The sequence below is a fragment of the Calidris pugnax genome, unplaced genomic scaffold (genome assembly GCF_001431845.1).
Source record: "Calidris pugnax isolate Ruff unplaced genomic scaffold, ASM143184v1 scaffold103, whole genome shotgun sequence".
Taxonomy (NCBI): Eukaryota; Metazoa; Chordata; class Aves; order Charadriiformes; family Scolopacidae; genus Calidris; species Calidris pugnax.
In genome coordinates, this window is record NW_015090990.1 from 17,416,618 (window position 1) to 17,435,566 (window position 18,949).

At 35.0% G+C, this 18,949-nt stretch overlaps 2 protein-coding genes across 6 annotated transcripts in view; both read left to right on the forward strand.

The window, feature by feature from the left end:
• The window catches only part of PGAP1 (post-GPI attachment to proteins 1), a 42,800-nt gene that overhangs the window by 19,086 nt on the left and 4,765 nt on the right, over positions 1-18,949 (forward strand). The window contains exons 14-27 of one of the 4 annotated variants that reach the window (XM_014954400.1): positions 1,221-1,296; positions 1,605-1,678; positions 1,763-1,814; positions 2,520-2,586; positions 3,442-3,550; positions 3,905-3,943; positions 5,042-5,135; positions 5,773-5,863; positions 6,079-6,276; positions 8,351-8,486; positions 9,634-9,684; positions 10,611-10,693; positions 10,898-11,121; positions 11,475-11,579. In XM_014954400.1, the coding sequence (XP_014809886.1) occupies positions 1,221-1,296; positions 1,605-1,678; positions 1,763-1,814; positions 2,520-2,586; positions 3,442-3,550; positions 3,905-3,943; positions 5,042-5,135; positions 5,773-5,863; positions 6,079-6,276; positions 8,351-8,486; positions 9,634-9,684; positions 10,611-10,693; positions 10,898-11,099 (1,272 nt within the window). In that variant the 3' untranslated portion in view covers positions 11,100-11,121; positions 11,475-11,579. Of the gene's footprint in view, positions 1-1,220; positions 1,297-1,604; positions 1,679-1,762; positions 1,815-2,519; positions 2,587-3,441; positions 3,551-3,904; positions 3,944-5,041; positions 5,136-5,772; positions 5,864-6,078; positions 6,277-8,350; positions 8,492-9,633; positions 9,685-10,610; positions 10,694-10,854; positions 11,122-11,474; positions 11,580-12,392; positions 16,589-18,949 lie in introns of those variants that run through there. The other 3 variants (XM_014954398.1, XM_014954401.1, XM_014954399.1) reach the window with 3 other exon arrangements.
• The window catches only part of LOC106895192 (chromosome unknown open reading frame, human C2orf66), a 16,787-nt gene continuing 7,499 nt past the window's right edge, over positions 9,662-18,949 (forward strand). The window contains exon 1 of one of the 2 annotated variants that reach the window (XM_014954407.1): positions 9,662-9,684. The gene's annotated coding sequence lies outside the window, so the exon portion shown is untranslated. Of the gene's footprint in view, positions 9,685-12,392; positions 12,475-18,949 lie in introns of those variants that run through there. The other variant, XM_014954404.1, reaches the window with a different exon arrangement.

Below are 18,949 nucleotides of genomic sequence, written 5' to 3' on the forward strand. Positions count from 1 at the left end.
AAAAAAAAAAAAAAAAGGAAATGGAGAAATTGCTTGCTCAGTGTGTTCATAGCTTTCACATGCTATGACAGAAGGAAAAGAAAGTGTATTTAATATGTATTAAGTGATTTTGAGAAATCATAGACCTACACTCCCGTGTGGTTTGAAGGTAACTTTGTTATATTCTGTCACCTCAGAAACACTTTCATTTGATAAAATGCCAAACGCAAGGCATGAATAGTACTTGAAATATACAAAGTGACAGCTCTCAAACCAGTTCTTAGAGTTCTCATTGGAGATTCTAGTGTTCTTCTTCCTTTTCTTTCTTAGTATTCTGATTGCATTCCGGAACATTTATCTTTTTGAACAGTTCAGTTCTCTTATCCAGGGTAGTAGAGAATGCTGTAGATAATTGAAGACACCGCTTATGGATTCTTGGTTATAGATACCTATTTAAGCTCTGAGACCACAAATAATGTGGTAGACCGAATTGTGCAGAGCTTGATAGTTCTGAATCTCAGAGATGAGGTGAATATCTTTGTGTCAATGCCTCTCAGGATCCCAGTAAGAGGAACACTTGCAGTGAATCTAAGCAGACTTACGTATCACCCAGCTGGGTCTGGCAGGCCTTTCTAGTTAGTCCTGAAAATGGCATTTAAAGTCTAAGTAGACCTGACATTCCTTTCTGCAATGCAATTCCAGTCTCTGCATCTGTGGTATAATAATTCCTGATCCAAGAAATTACGCGCAGCTGAAGTGATTTAATGCTTCTCTATGAGTGTATCTTCAGATAGGTGTGACTGAGACATCTTGCAGTTAGGTTAGCAATATACAACATTCTTGATAAGCAAAGGTATGAGAGATCACTTGTGAAATGTAACTTGCAAAGCTACAGTCCAGTGTTAAATCTTGGAAACTAGCTTTAAAAGTAAACAAATGCTGGATTTACAATAGGATGGAAAATAATTTTCAAGTGAACTAAATACTTTTTAGAGATGGAACAGCCTTTTGAAGGCTGCTGTAGATGGGCGAGAGCCAGAGTAACCTGGAAGTTAAGCTTACTACCCGAATTGTACTGCTGTGTAGAGGAACGAGCTACCCACCAGTCCCTGCTGGTGGAGTCTGGAGAAGTGGCTTTTCAGTATTTGTGTCCTGTACTCTGTTTGAGCCTGTGAATAGAATTTGGCAAGTGCAAAAGCTTGTGCTTGGTTTAGATCTGTATTTAATATCCTGAATTGCAGTACACTTTGGACTGTGAATTCTTCAACGAGGATTCCAGAACATTACAGCTTCCTGTAACGCATCTCTTTTCATTTGGTAAGTATAGCATATTTTGGGAAAAAATGCAAAACTATTATTACTAACATTTGGATAACAAAAACTGTTATTACTAACATTTGGATAACAAAGTTACCTTAAAAATTCCAATGGCCAGGGAGGCTTTGGAGGGGTGGTTTTTACTAAAGTTAATACTGCTCTGGTTAGTAACAGACAAAGAAATGAAAAATCTGGGGATTTTGACTAACAGATATAGAAGCATGTAAGCCCCTTGGAAAAATATCTGAAGATGTAATGAGTTCTCAAATAATTTTATCAAATATGTGAAAACAATACATCCTTTACAGGGCTTTCTTCAAGCAAAATTCTTTTAAATTCAACTGGCTTACTTTACAATGTACAGCTCCAGCACTTTAACCAAGTAAGAATGGCACTTAATTTTTTTAGCTAACATAACCACTGTTTGGAGAATGTAAGCGATATTTTGTTTGGTTTTATGTTCTAGATATATCAAGCTTTCAAAATTTATGTAGAGAGCCACTGCCAGTCACTCAAAGGTAAATATCTCTTGTCTAAAGTATAAATTTATAAAACAAATCTTCTTGAAAATTTTCAAGAATGAAGCTGGTGGGAAAAAAAAAAGTCCTCTCATGCAATGTGGTTTAGGCAGTACTGTTAAAATCGGCTCCAGTGTCTCACTTCCCACTTTTTGTTAAGAAGGATAGTTCGAAGAAAGTGTGGAATTAGTCCACATATGTTTGCTTTTCTTACTTCCCAGCAAGGGGAAGTTGAACTTTAAGCAGGATTCTGCATTGTGTTGAAAGTGTTTCTTAAGAATAGCACATTTGCTAGGATTCTATTTGCTAATTATGGGACTCAAATTTGAATGTTGAGCTACATGAGCTTAAACAGAATGGCATGCTAAAGGACTTTGCCTCAAAAAAAAAAAAAAAAAAAAAAGAGAGAAAAATGATGGATTCACTAGCTTAAGGTTAACAGCTTTCTCATAACTGTCCTGCCTTTAAACATTGATGTCTCACTGTCTTGTTCTGTAACAGCAGGAGTTAAAAAATGTCATTTTTGCTCCATGTTAATTGCACTGATCTGCATTGTAATGTGAATTGCAATGTAACTGCAAGCACAGTGATTCTGTGTAGTGATCTACGTACCACCTTTGTTTTACTTGCAGTGTAGTTTCTGTAGACAGTCGCCACATCTTGTTCTTAATTAACTTTATATTTTTTAATTCTCTTCTATTTCAGAAAGAAAACCTAGTGTTTACAGACTTCATATACCTTGGTCACATGAAGACTCAATAATTGTAGCAAAGTAAGGAATTTAACAATTATACCTAACTTTTTGATAGGTTTTCAAAGAATGTTTACATCTTGTTGTGGTAATACTTCAGATATGAGACAACTTCTCCAGTCTTAAGTGTTTGGCTTCTGCATCTTTTCCTCATTTACCTTTCTGCCCTTGTTGACAGTTGTTTTGACTTAATAAGAATATCTACTAGTTGTTTGTTTAATACTTCTCACTAATTTTCTCTAAAAGGAGGTAAATTTTCTGGTCTGAAATTCTCAGCATAGTCTTTGACCCCCTCATGAGTGGGGAATGGAGATGCTGCTCTGGATGCTGGCTTCTTTCTGTAACCTTGAGTTTGGATCACACAGCAGCCCTGAGTTGCTTCAGCAGCATTGTCCTGACAAAATCAAATGGTAGAGCTTAGAATATGTGTCACTCATGAATTGCAGTTGAATAACCCGAGTTTATTTTAGAGGACTGGAAAAGAGTCTTCCTTGTTTATTTTAGAGGTCTTAAGGATACCTCCCTATATTTTCCCCCTGTATTTTCTAACAACATAATACTTGCAGGAAACTGAATTGTATTTTTGAGAATCTGCCCTTCCCGTTCTTGTCACTCAGCACATTTACATGTTTTATGCCGTAGTGTGTGTGCTAATGCTAAACTTGTCTGTTTCCATTAGTACCCTGCCCCTCCATAGTTCAGAGGACAGTGGATTTGAGAAAGTTAGGTAGTTCTTTGTGGTAGGATAAACAAGTTCATTATACTGTTTCGTTCATAGCTTGAAGTGTTCTGTTTTATGTGCACTTGTTGAAGACTAAGACAATGTTTGGCTTTTTTTGATTATAAGGACAATTACCAATTAAGTTGATGTTTCAGAGTTCCGTCTTTCACTGAGATCTCTGCAAAGCTGCATACAGCTCAACCGGAAAATGACAACAGGGTTCCAGAGTTAAATATTTACGCTTCCTCAGACTGTCAGTATGAAGTGAGTAATAAAAATTTATTTTATAGCTAGTATGCGTCACTTTTGAATAATTCAGTCTTTTAAAACATGTAGCTAATTAACCAAAAATAAATAGTTTGGGCTTTTGGTAAATGTAATGCATGCTACAAGTATTTTTCAACAGCTGGAGTACTGTTGAAAGTTGGCCTCTCATTTCTAAGAAAAGCTTTAAAGCATTTGTTTTTAAAAAGTCAGTAGTAAGCTCTTGTACGTTTAGTTATGGGATTGCTGAATTCCAATACTTAAGTTGGCTTCTTAAAGATAAAAGTATTTTGTACTTACTCTTAGCATTGTATAAAATAATAAAATATTTGGGTTTTGTTTTTTTTTATCAAGGTAATTCTGAAGACATCACTTGTACAGATTCTTGGGCAAGTAAGAAAACTTTCTAGTACTAGATTGCCTTTAATGTCTGTAGCATCTGTAGAAGTTTTCCCTTGTTCCCCTCCCTACTCTGGCACTTCAAATTCCTTCTTGATGCCAAGAGGAACACTGTTCAATGATCGTTTAAAAAACCTTGTCACTTGGCAAGGCATCCTGTCCGGACAAATGCCAGGCCTCAGTTTTCAGAAGATTAGAAAAGCACGCTGCCTCTAAAGAGCTATTGTAAATAGCTCTGTTGAGCATTTGGCTTTGGGGTCAGCCAGGTATCTGTAAAGGGATGACACTGTAGGTCACTTTCACTTCATTGCCTAATGAGTCAATAGTGCTCAAACTTTTAAAATGTGTTTGGCATCAACTAGAAGCTAGCAAAAAAAGTCTAAGTAGATCCGTATGCTCCTTTTCAACAAATTTCATTTGATTATCAATGAAGAATATATTTCGATATTGGTATCAGTAAAAATACACCAGCCATCTGCAATTTTCTGATTCTAAAAAGTAATTAATTTTCAAGCACCTAAGTGTAGTGCTAGAATATTACTAGCAAGTTGCTCTATTTGAATGTATGCATTTATATAAAGGATTTTTCATTTTGTTATTGTTTTAGGAGAATTTCTGTGCTATTGTATATTAATCAGGTATCTCTTCATGATTTGGGACAGTGGAAGCCAATTGACACTTCTATGAAATTCTCTGCCCAAAAGCATATATAACTACCTGCAGGTTTTGCTTAGAAAGTGTACTTTTACTTTTAAAATTTATTTTACTGAAATATCATTTGTACCATTAACATGCTACTGTGTTCATATTTGTCTTGACTTGAAAGAAAGGATTCATTTATTATTTGGTCATTTATCAAAACACATTTAATTAGCATTTATGAGATCTGAGGATTTTCCATATATAACATTAATTGCTAATGGTGGTTATCAAGTACTTCTGCATCAAAATGAGAAGCTATTTGAATCTTTTAAGAAAGATTTTTCTAATCACATTATCATACTGGATTCATGATAATATTTGTGTGTGTTTTTTAAAGGTATAGTTATATACATAAAGGTGTATATATATAAAAAAATCCTTGTCTTTCAGATAATAAGGTTCCATGCTGGCGCTCTTCCTGTCTATGTTGTTTCTAATATTCTTCTTACTTATGGAGGACAATTGAGCACGTTGATATCAACAGGTAGCCTTCTAGAAAAGTGTATTTTATTTTTTTTTGTCACAAGTGTTTTTAAAGAGATTACTTATCCAATGTACTGTTGAAAGAGTAGCTAGTTGTGAATTTTTTAAGCTAAGTATCATTGAACTTGTGCAAATACTTGGATCTATGCTCTTCAGTTTCAGTTTTCTTTGTTGGTGGTTCTCCAAGGTTGTGTTGCAGCAGAATTTCTGCAGTCCCTTCTTTGCAAATGATTGGTGTTGCACAATATTTTAGAATCAATATAATTCTACTTAAAAATTCATGAAAAAGTTTAAAATATATTGTTAATATGCAAAAAATGCTTTCTTGCATGACGATGAGATTCGCAGACTAACTTTTACTCATGTCTTCAGACAGAATGCATTTTTGTTTAAATCTGGGTGACAAACTCCGTAATCTCTCCAGAAGCTCTTGTCATATTACCTGAGTATGAGCATCCAGCTTATAAGGGCCTTGATGATGAAGTATGCTGACTTACAGTACTATTATAAGACATAGTTATCTTGGTTTAAAGTAAACTTTAAAACCTTTGTCTGAATTTACTTTTTATCTGGGGATCTTCTTTGCTAAAGTTCATGACAAAATAATTACTGTGGATGCTTTCTGTTCTTGATTCTAGGCCAGTGTTCGGACTTTTCCCTTGAGCTGGTTAGGACAGCTAAACCCTACAAAGTAGAACCTCTCATAAGCATTATTGTGTTTCTGCAGGGGTGAGTTTGCATAACTTACTTATTTAAAGCAGTTTCCAAAACAGAAGTTTCAGATAAGCTATTGGTGGAGAGGAATATTACTTTGCCTTGTAATCATTGTGAACAACTGACTGTGATTTTGCTTGAAAGGCTCTAGTAGGAGGACTAGTTGATATACGTGTTACTGTAATGGCAATTGGAAGTGATAAGTAATACTGCTTTCATGTTTTTGGCAGGTTTCACTGGTTTAGAGTGATATGGGAATCACTGTCACTACCGGAGGTGGATGCTGCTGTACTGAGTAGTCAGGATGCATGGTTCCCCCTTGTGTCCCTGATTCTGTTTCTTTTTGGGACAGGCATTGCCTACTGGAGTGGAGTATTTTTCTATACATCTCTGAGGCTCTTCTCTTCATTCTGGCTCACTCTGATTAGGTAAAACAACATTGTGCTATATAATTATGCTCTTTTAGATGACTGTGACTTTGTCAATTTTTTTCTGTTTTTTTCAATGTGGATGCTTGGGCAGATTGAATTCTGCAATAGAGTTCATACATGGTTTTAGCCATCTGGGTTTGTCATTGTTAAGCACTAATGACATATGAGGATTGCGTCATACTCCTTATTCCACATCTCCAAAAGGGAACATAAACGGCTTTCTTATTTCCTTCTCCAGCTGTTATAAAGGTTTTCAGTTTGTTTTTGTGAAAAGCTGCTCGGGGAAAAGAAAGCAACTGAACTATTCCTTTTTCAGCAGCTCAAAAAATAAATATATATGTTTAGAAAAGGGACTATAAGCATTGGTATTGGATAAAATACATTAAAGAATGCGACCGGGTTTGTAAAACAAAAACTTCTTTGTTATTAATTTCACTCTGCAAAACTGAATTTTATTGATCATGTCTAGGAACACTGAAATGTTTTTGCTTCTACAGATGAGTATTCAAACATGAAAGTGGGTTTAAAAAAAGCAGAAACGATAAAGAGATTTTAAAAATGTAAATTAGTAAATTTGATAACACACATAGGTATTTTAATAGTTTGAGTGTTCTGAAACTGGTAACAATCCTCAGCTAGATTTGAGCCAACTCTCTGTCTCCAGAAAGTTGGTTGGGATGCTCTTTACTCAGAAAATATCTGCTAAATGAACTCTCTTTTTTCACCACAAGCTGGTCTTATTCTAGCAAATAATAGATGTGGTGTCGGCTATTTCTTCTCAGCCATCTTGTTCATAAATTATAGTGGATTCTTTAGTGTTAGTTTTAAATGACAAAGTGATGAACTTCTAAATTTTTAAATGAATCTTGCTGAATTTTTAATGTTTTTAACTCAATTCATACACTTCATTAAAGCTTTTGATTTCCTGCAAACCCTGAGAATGTCTTAGGCAGAGGCAGGAAAATAAGATTTTGTGTGCCTGTCTGTAAGTCAGCTGGTTAATTTTGAAATTCTAGTGCCTTACATAGTTCTAGTATCTTACACAGTTTTTTATCTATTTATGAATTTCTTGGGAAAAAAACCACAAAGCCAACCCACATTTATTTTCCACAAATCTCTCTGAAGTAGATGGTATTCACTTGACTTTTGCTAAGTGTTCTGAAATGATCTGTTGTGGCCAGCAGCAAATAATTTGTCACTAGCTGTCTTTTTTCTTGTCAGCTAGCTGCCTTTTTGTGGTTATTTTCAGTATTTGTTGCAAAGGCTTTTAAAATTCTATTTTCCAAATAACACTTCTTCCATTTTCAGTGTCCATTTAATTACTGGAATATCCTTGAATATACAAGAAGGACAGAGTTTTTCATAGTTCTATTGCACTTCCTCCCCACTGCATTCCCCTCATGGTCACGCCTCCTCAGCTCACCCTTGTCATTTCACATTAATACTTGTCTCTTAGTTGTATCAGCTGGAATCCAGAAACTTGTGTCTCTCGGACACCGTCTGTGAGCAAGCAGAAATTCCTGCCTGGGAAGAATGTTTGTCACAGGATTAATTAATCTCTTGGAGACTTACTGTTTTATACTGTTGTACTATCACTGAACACTGCAGTGCATTAATATTTGTATTTGGTGTCACTTTCATGCTGTGTGGTAATAATAAGATGGTACTTGTTCTCATGGGCTGAAAAGAAGAACTTAGTGACTGATGCAGATCTACAGATAGCATTATCTAATGCTTTATGTTCATCAGTGTATCCTTTATGTTCCCCAAATGAAGTAAAAATAATACATTAGTTACAGACATACATTTTGGAAGGTGTAAGATTTTGTAGGTTCATTTGATAAGAAAGTTGAGGTTGTTGTGGTTTGTTTGGTTGTTGGTTGGTTTTTGTTTTTTCTTTTTAAAAGTAGCTCATGTAGCAATTGGTATATATGTTAACATTTTCTAACTTTTATTTTTTCCAGTGTTTAATCAGTGTTCAGGAGCAATTTATTCTTTTCAGTCACTCACAAAACAGAAATATTCTTTGATGTTGTTGCAAGAGTATAACAGCAGTTTTGTCTCTTTTTAGACCTACTGTACTTCATAAAGATAACAAGTTGATTACACCCAGAAGACTCTGCGGGGTATTATCCCTCGCTTTGGTTAGCTGGACCACTTGCGGTGCATTTGCTGTATTCATTATTTATCTTCAATACTTGTTTAAGGTACTGAAAGGCTAAACATTTTGAATTTATAACTGAATTTTGTATGATTTGACTTAACCCCACGTTAAAAGCAAAAATATAGATTACCAATTTTCATACTTAAATGTTATTATTCATGTACTTGAAATAGGTCTTTTTTTGAATTTATCAGACTCTCACAAACTTGTAATCTTTAGAATTATTTCATTCTTTTGATAATGCTTTTCAAAAAAAACCACAGTCCCATGTGTCCACTGCAATAATGCATATAATTGCGGTTTTTAATTTATGGATAGGTAAAGTTACAAAATCAAAGACTAATAACTCCCTTGAGGATAAACTTTAACAAAGGGAAGACTTGGAATGTTCTTTTGAAAACTTTTTATCTGAAAAGACTTTTCGCAAATCTTTGTGGAGTAGAGGAAGGAGGGTGGATACATTGTAGAATTAGGATAGTCTTATTGTATGTCTAATCTAATCCCATGGCTAGTGCCACAAAGACCCATATTTAGTCCCTGCCATTCTGTTTCCATGGTCTTCCTTGCATCAGAGCATCTCACATCTGATTCACCCTATGGTTATATAGCTGCTAAATCAGCTACTATACTTAGCTACTAGGGAAGAATTGGGGCACGCACCTGGGAGTAGGCGCAAAACAGAGCAGCTTACAGGTGGTCTGAAGGAGGTAGGTGGCAGCTGAAAGCACAGCCTGAGGAACAGCTCTAGCTCTAATTGAATGCCTTGTGACATAAGGTCACCCTGTGAGGGACATTCCCCTTTCTGCAGAAAATCTCTGACATGGGACTTTTCCTATGTGGCCTTTTATGGGTTTCTTCAGAAACTGAAGTAGAACTGAATTAGCAGGAGGAGGTGAGGAATATGCAGATTTTCCACTCTATATTCTCTGTCAAGCCCAGTGGAAGGGGAGAAAGCAGAGCAGCATGAGTTCTCTCTCTGTGCTTGGAAATCATTCCTTAAGGGAGCATTTTGGATGCTGCTGATAAAAAAGGCAGAGGGAGTTCTTGCTTTGAAGCTTCATTCGGGCCCTAGAATCACCGAGCTATGAAAAGGGTCAAAAAATAATTAGCCCAAACTTTTTTTTTTCTTGTATACTACAGCTTTTGTGTGAAGAAACATTACTAAAAAAGCTGAACTGTCTGTCTTGCAGGTTATACAACTACATGTGAATGTAAGAGTAGAGCAAAACATGCTTAATGGGGTAAGTCTGTTGACAGCTTCTATTCAAAATTGTGGCCAAAAATTGTTTGGCAAACCTATGCATTACAAATTGTTATCGTCTTGCCTTAGTAGCATTATGTTTTGCTGTGAGGCCTGGATGGCTGTAGTTTCCTTGCTGTGTGTAAGATGTGAAAGAAAAGCCAGGATATGAGGAGCCTTTTTCATCACGTATGATTCTTGCGTTTGCTGCTCGAGATCACTGAAGTGTGAACTTGTTTGAAGTTCATGTAAGAAGAAAACTTAGTCTCTGAATATATACAGAATAATAGGGTTTGCCTAAATTTTGGTATTTGATTATGCATGCCTCATCTAAAGAAATAAATCTCATTTCTAGATGTTACTCTATACTAGAGGTGAATATTTTTTTTTTTGCAGTGGAGTTTAGGTACATGTTTTAATCAGGAGATGACAAATATGATTTACTAGATTGATGTGGACTGAGACTGCAGTAAATTGGGAGCTGTTTAAAAAGGAGTAAAGAAGCATTGGTTTCATGCATTGTGAACTTTGTTTTTTCAGTTACTTTAAGGTATAGAATCCAAGATGTAAGCCTGTGTGGATACAAGCAGTTATTAACTACCTATTTTTTTTGCAAATATAGTTAAAACTGCAGTCTGCCAGAAAAAGTTGTTGACAATTTTCCTTGGGTTTTGAGTGTTTTGTGTGTTTAAATACTCCTCTTTTCATCTCCATGTAATTTTTTTGTTTGTTTGTTTCATTTGTGTGGTCTTTTCCTGTCATTAGAAGTTAGCAGCTGCCAATTCATTAGTTTATCTTTGCTCTTTGTTCCTACAGCTAATGTTTTACTCCCGGTTGCATTACCTCCTTTATCTTTTTCCATGAATGATCATCTGTGATTTTCACCTGCATGCTTTATTCTTTTTATTCTGTTCTTCCTCCTTCCAGGAACTCCATTTCTTATCACTGCATTGGTGTCAGGGCATCTCCACTCTCCATTCTTTTCTTCCAAAGACATATGACCTATTAGTGTAAGAGAAATTTCTGGTTAAATATAGATATTTTAAAATTAAACTATTTAACTTTGCTTTTGATGGCATATTGAGAGATAAATTGCAAAGTTTCTTAAATCAGAGCTGGTATGATACTGCTATGATAGTTTTTCCCTCCTCCTCCCCCAGCATGGGTTCTGACAACTCTGTGCTTGTTTTATGACTTTTGCCTTTAATTTTCAGGATTCAGACCGCTCAAAAGAAACTTCACAGAACTCCAGTATGCACACAGTCAAACACCAGAGCTCAATGGACAGTACCTCAAAAGCAACACAATCGCTTTCCAACTCTACAACAATTGCTGAAGCCGTTAACAGTCTTAAGATGCATGTTACAATTCTCAATTTATTCACGTGGATTGTGCTGCTCAACTTGCCATCTTTAATTTATTGGTTAAAAAATCTCAGGTAACTTCCTAAATTGCCAGTAAGGTGGAAGAAAAGAATATGAACCTTTAAAGATAGTAAAAATTGCAAATGTTTGACTCTTATTATTAGCTACCTTATAGTATCAGAGACTTCTGTTAATTATAATTGGTTTTTCTATGCAATCTGGTTTATGTTAGGATCTAAGTCGGCGTTAAATAAATCAGTGATATGCTGAAGGAAGTAATGATTCAGAAAGGATTTAAAATCGGGCTGTGATGCCATATTCATTTCATGTGTGTTTGCTGTTATCAGCACATGCTTGTTCCCAACTTGGATTTTATTTGGTAGCCTAGTTTAGAAGTAACACACTTTTTAAACCCTTTTTTTTGCAGGTACAATGTTAGACTTGATCCTGATCCATGTAGATCTACAGCTATTATCCTTGTATGCATTTTAGAAATTCTTATGAATTCAAGTACTTCTGAAGTGAAATCAAGGTACTGTAGCCTAATTCCCGGTTTGTTTTCCTGCTTCTTTCTTAGAACTTCCATTTGTGTGGTAAAACTGAATTTATACTGCACAGACACGTAATTATCCAGTCTACATAGACTCGTATGGTTAAATCTTAAAGACTGGGTAAAATGCATACAAATTGCCTGTAGTTCAGCGAAGTGGAGAAAATCACTGGTATTTACCATGTGGACTTAAATGAAGTATTTTCTATCTAAGCAATCAGTTGAATAGACTTCTTTAACTGTGACTTTTTCATTCACAATTCATTGACATCTTCCAAACGTTCCAGAATCCTGATAGATTTAGCAATTACTGTCAGAAGTTATAAGGAAAAGTGAATTCTAAACCATTACAGTTTACGTTCTTGTCATAACTTGCTTTCTATTGGATTAAGAAGTTTTGAGCACTTGGTTTTGCTGACAGGTAGAGCATTTCTTGTTCAGATATAAAATTAATGCCTCGTGAAAGACAATGAATAATAATCAATGTAGTTTATCCTCTTGACTGGTACCTATTAACTCAAATGATCTAAACCATCTGTCCTTGGTACAGAGAACTTATTTCTAAATTAACATAAGAATATTTTAAAATTACTTTTTATTATAAGCCTTTTGGAATAATTGCTCTTGCTTGTGCATCAGTTGTTATTGTCCATTATGCTTATTTGTTCTGTTTTAAAAATGAACAAACCCTTAAAATCTAGAAATTACTTTTCAAAAGAAAGTGAAATGTGGTATTTGCGTATCTTCTGCATGTATGGCTACAAAAATGGCAATTTTTTCTTTATATTCTTACAGTAAACTCTTGAAGATCGCAGCCAAAGTTCCACTCCCTTTGTCTGTTGCAATGTTGGCCTTTGGACGAATGCATTTATACAAAGTACCACATTTTGTAACCTTTTCTCTTCTTCTACATGTGCTGTGTTGTTTTGTGTAATGTTTGTTGTACGTGGGGAGAACAGTGCACCCTAGAGACTTAACACTGGAGACAGGCAAATTTCAACAAAGAAACGGCTAGATTAATATCATCAGTAGTTTACACAATGTGGGAAAGAGGACAGAACTGTGAATACTTGATGAAAAGTTTGTGGTTCTGTTCATGTTGCTTAGAAAGCCTTTCATGGTGTGAAAATGTTCACAGGACTGTGAAAATTAAGTGAATTAACTTTGTGTGTATGTAAGCACAGAAATCACGTTAGTGTAACATCTCAATACTCTGTTTGCCTTGTAGACACTTTGATATTTCACTGTACTTCTTTGTTGAAAGAGACATTTTTTTACTCTCTATGCCATACGGTCCATGTGTTCTGAACTTGTGTCTTTTGCAGGTCTAAATAATGCTGGTTAAAACTCAATACATTTCAAGCACACTGTGACTATCACAAAAACTACACAGCCAAGTATACTTTTAATCATTTTATGCTACATTTAAAAGCTGCCACAGTTGTGTCCAGACAAACTAGAATGTATTGCTTCTATAGAACTGTTATTTCTATCAAATCATTTGTTCAATCACTGTGAGTTGAACATTCGTGAGATTATTAAAAAGTCTTACACATTTTACTTTTTGTGAGAGTGAGCAAACAACAATATTCTGTGTAGCTTTCTATTCAGGAAGGATACCAGCAGATTCAGAAACAATTTGCTGTAATGTTGTTTTAAAACATTGCCGGTTTTCTCTGGAATTTTGTCAATTCTGCAACTGCTCCTTGGCCCTTGTCCATCTGTTGAAGCTGGCCAACCTTGAGGTATGGTTTGAGTGTACAGTGCAGTTGCTGTACCGCACTGTTTCCAAGTAGACAAGGCAGGGGTTTTTTTCCTATTGTAAATGGAGAATCAGCTGTCTCATAAGAAATGTCCATACATGAAATGAATGTGGAATAGTTACAACACTGTAAATTATGCTCTGCCATACGGTTCTGACTTCCTCATGTGGACAAGCTTTTAGTAATACTGGGAAATACTGACCATAACTATTAGCTCTGTACAAAGTATTATCTTAGTGCCTAGATGCTACAGTGACTGCCATTTATAACAAAGCCTAAAATAGCTATATATAAGGGATTCTGTCCCCTGGGTATGTGTTTTGCCAACAGAAGAAATCTCGGTAGCCATTAGGTTAAAATGATATACTGATTCTGTGTAGAGATGAGCCTAGTACTTGCTTCTGTGTTAGCTGTCTCCACTCTGTCTGAGATACCCGTTATCTTCGTATGGAAATACTAGACCAGCTCAGCCATCTTACACAAGTAATAAGATGAAGTCTGCTACCCACAGTCAATCAAGTATATTCTTGATATAGTATTGCAGCTAGCCTGACCCGTTAATTTTATTGTATCTCATTAATCTTGCCTAAAGTGCCTCAGTTAGTTCTAGCGTGTTGTTAAGGCAAATTTATTTGAGCTGGCTGGAAGAACTTAATTAGCACAGTGACTTTCCAAAATGAAGGACAGATATGAAGTAAGCGTGTATTTCTCTGCTTATAGCCAAATCAGCAGTTCAAGTTATCAGTAAGTCATTAAAACTGCTTAAAATGAGTAAGACTATTGTAGTTAACCAAGCCACTGTTACTGTTACCAGTAATCTATGTGCTGCTATTCTAGTCTTAACCTTTTTAAAAAACGGTTAGATTATCTCTAGGGTTTGTAAATCAGAAAAGGTATTTGAATAGATTATATCTTGATACTTTCTAATAAAATGTATGCTACAGTATATATATATAATTTCTATGTCTAAATATACTTGTAGCTAAATCCACCAGTTGGTTTAACCTAAAAGTTGCTGCTCAGACATAGAAGAATAATTTTTCTGCTTTCAAAAGGCTGTGATTGAAAGATAATGGCAGAACTGCATTGGAGCTGATAAAAGGCCATCTGGGAGCTGTGTAGGATCTGATTTCTGCAGAAGATGATTTTCCTTGGCCTTCATGGTCCTTTTGGCTTACTACTGTATTTTACTTTATGCAGGAATCCATTTGTTGGAGCTGTTGGTGGAATAAAATAATAATCAGAATAATGAGAGCAAACAGTCTCTGCACGTAGTAGCTTTGATAGCTTCCAAAATCTGCCACAATTTGGGATTTACTGAATTTCAGCAACGTATAATACCATTTTTTTTAATTTAATGATATTTTAAAAGCTGGGAATTGTATTGATATGTGTTACCAGTCCTCATGAAATGGGATACAGAATCTTGCATCGATTCCTACCTGATTTTCAAGTTGGAGGTAGGAATAGATATAATCCTGAGTCCGAGATCCCAGATGACAGAATTTACCATATGTCCCTAATGCTCCCTTTTTTTCAGAGGTGGTTTACTTTCACAGGGGGAAGGAGGGAAAGTCTTACTGCTACTCTGGATTTAAATGCATTCTGTGTCATTGGTTAGATGAAAACTGCTTTCAGAGATGCGTGTCTGGATTTTGCAGTGATTGTGGACTGTGTAACTTCAGCTATTTGAAAGATTCGGTGTCTAATCCCAACTAGATTTTCTATATAATCAGTGGAGGGGGATAGGATTAGAATAAGTCCAGAGGACAATTCATCCTATTCTAGGAGAAGATGAATTATCCTACTTGTCATTCTGAAAAAGACAAGATTTTATAAGAGTCTAAAATTGTTTTTCAGATAAAATGCAATGATTGTTGTTACTTTTGGAGAAGAGGCTTCTGTTATGTGAATCTCTAAATCTGCCACTGTTCACAATTAGAATCTCAGCAGAAACATAGGGTAATTCAATATAAATAATTTTAATTGCATGTGGAAGAAAGTGTAAATATTACTGAAATATCCTTCATTATGAGTAGTCTGCATTTATAAAACAGCTTTTGGCAAATATATCGTAATGTCTCAGTACCTTTAACTAAATTAAAATTTGAGTTTATTCTTCAAATTTTAGATTATCTAGACTGGGAGAAAATCAAGACACAAATTAACTTGTAATGAATTAGACCTTTGCTCTATAAGGGAAGATTTCTGTTAACGTGCAGAGACCCAAATTCTATTCCGTCCTTTTTCAGAAGTTGAGGTATTAATTTTACAAAACCTACAAAACCTTCATCTATGTGGATGTTCACCACATTTAGATGGAGATTAAGCCACATAAGCATTTGGGTCGAGATTAAGCCATGGTTTGTTGGCTTTTACCTCAGGATGCATTCAAAACAAGAACTATTTGTGTGGCTCTTTTCTAATATTTTTTTATAAGCTATCAGAAATGGAGTAAAAAAACAGGGTATGAACCTAGAGTACTAAATGTCACTAATTTTAGATACAGCATATATGTACAGAAGAATCTTTCTTTGGCAGGGGCAGAGGGAGATTGAATGAGATGCTTTTAGTGGAATCTCCATACCCTTAATTGCTCTTGAAGTCTGTAATCTTTTCTGGTTGATATGGTCAAATGTTTTTCTCATAGTCTTGTGGTGCCGCAGTCAGAGTAGCTACATCTGTAGCTATCAGTTCATAAAAGGTCTACGCTTGTGTGGTAAGGAAAAACTGTTGCCTCTTAACTGGAATTACCAAATGTACCTTGAAACTGAATGAATGCATGTTGTCCAAAGGTGGTATTTTCAATTTTGATTTAAAAACTGGTTGCAGTATGTCATGTTTCAGTGTCCTGGTAAAAGGGGGATTGGTTTGGGGGGTTTTCGTTAAGGTTTTGTTTGTTTGGTGTCAAAAAAAAAAAAAAAAAAAAAAAACAGAAACTGGAATTTAAATTAATATTTCTAATATTTAGAGTTCTGCTCTGATTTTTATTTTGAGTGAGCTGATACATGTAGCAATTCATTCCAAATCATTAATTTGCTAAATTTTTAAAACAAACAAACAACACAACAAAACCCTAAACAACGTAGTAGTAATATATTGTAGAAGACGTAGAGACTGCCTGTATGTCTAAGTGAACTCTTCAACTATAACCTAATGGGGCTACCTTTAAGGTCAGTGTTTAAAAAAATAAAATAAAATATGTTAATACTTAAAAAAAACCAAAAAGCATTGTTGCATACCTTGGTATTTGATGCAAAGTCTAATTTTCCATGTGTTTGCCAGTAACAAGGTTATAAACCTGTTACTTGACTTTTTCTGAAATCTTATACATTTGCTTCTAAGCTTTGACAGGACAGAATAAAGTCTGTTATGTGCCTGTGAACATTTGAGAAGCTTTCATTTCATTCAGGTTTATTTCAATTCAGTAATGAATTTTTAGTCTTTTGTCTTATACTGAGAAAAAACCAGCCATTTACAGACCTTCAATACTCTGAGTTACTGAAAATGTTTTTGGAAGCACTTCTAGTGTCTATACAACAGTTGTGCTGCTGTTTTAAGTCACTAAGCTACTAGAAAATTGTTAGCTGTACAACAGACTAAATTCTTAATGCTTTTCTTCCATTTTGTGATGAATGTTGGTTACTTAATTTACAGCTTTGTCTTTTTACATCTCTTTTTTTTTTCCTTTTTTTTCTGGGAGATAAGCTAGCTGGCTTTTATAAGCACTTAGCACTGTACTGTAAAAGGTTTTAGAACTTTCATCACCATTCATTTAGGGGGGACGTACTTTTGTCACCAAAGGTACATGCTGCTCTTATATACCTCTGGAAATACGTGCCAGTGAATGACAATTGAGAACAGATTCCTTTTTATGTTAAAGTAAACTAGTTTTTCTACCTTTTTTTTTTATATAGAATTTTAAACTACAATTCATAAAAGAATCCTTAAAATCTATAAAAGTTTATTTGAAGATCTTTTACAAATATTATATTTTCTGATGTATATTCTTATTTATGGAAGAATGCATTCAAAGCTTTTAATCATCTCATTTATCTTAAAGCTCAAATAAAATCTATAATTTTCATCCAGTTCATAAACATTACTGCTCTTAAAAATAAATTTGAAGCATTTAAGGAGAAAATTCTATACCTCTTACTTAAACAAATCTGTCCAGCACCTCAATTTTTCCGGTATCTAAGCATGTAACTGCCTCAAATATGTGTTTATTGCCTTGTACTGTGAAAACCTGAGTCAAAGCTGGAATGGTTTGATTTTAATTTTGCTTAAGATTTAGGATGTCATTCTGCCTCCTTAAATGCAAACAGATTTTGCTACTTTTGCTGTCATAAAGAAATCTTGTAAGCGTGGCCTCTCTACAGTTATTGGCAGGTTGCTGTCTAGATTCTTTAGGAATCTGTGTGGTATCAGAGCTAATTTTTTGTTTATAAAAGTCAGGAATGGCACACACAAATTTGTTATTTTGCGGCACATCATTCCAGTTCCTCCTTACATACCCAATTATCCCTGGTTTGCAGTATCTTTCCACTGTAGTACAAAACAAAACGTTCACAGTAAGAGCAGGCACCGTGACTGACCTGATGAAGACACACAGCAGCTCTCCTGTCCACCGTTCTTCTACTGACAAATTGCTGGTTTGTTGAAATACCAGCAAAGACTCTGTTTCCCTCCAACTTAAATAATTTCAGGGTATATATATTAAGTATCAAATGTGCAAAAGTGTTGATGTTTAATTTTATAAAATGGTAGGTGCATTATATTGGGATCAATTCGGGCTTCAGTATTTTCCACCTATATCACTTTGAGAGTGAAAACAGTATTTGAGGCTGCAGCACCTGACAGCTGAAATAGTTTACAGAAGTCTAGAAGTAGTAGACGTGACACACATAATTAGAGTGCCAGACCAAACCTGAAATGTGAAATTCCTCACTGTGACTTTAAACTTGTAGCTTTCTAGAGAAAAAAAGAAAATACCGTGCCTTAATCCAGTAAATTAATACAGTCTAACTGTAGCCTGTGGACTTCTGTAGCCTTATATTTGATTTTTGAAGTTGACCAAAAATATTTGTGTGGATCATACTGAAACTTGATTTGGGGAAAATACTTCTAAAGAAATTATTTTGACCTCTTTTTACTACACTTAGAGAAATGAAGATTTATAACAATTACAGTATATTTGTGGTTTGGAATCCCACCGACCAGTTCAAGCTTTAGCTGACCTTAAGTTTTCAAGTCTTTCTATTGTGATGAAAAGAAAAATAAGGAAGGAAAACTGTTCTGAGATACCTGTCTCAACTTTGAAGTCTGTGTCTTTTTTTTTTTTATTTTGTTCTTTTATTTCTTAAAAAATTCCTCTAATTGTAGTTTAAGCAAAATGTTATATTTAAGCCATTGTGTATCAATATCTACACCAGTGTGCGAAGAAAAGTAGAAGGTTGCTTCTTGGGGCGAGTGGGGTGAAGTTGATTTGTTGTTATAAAGCTCCAGACGTTTGAATTAAAAATTTCAATTTTTAGCGAAAACATTCATGTATAAAACCCTGAAAAGTTGGGGGGGGGGGGGGGGGGG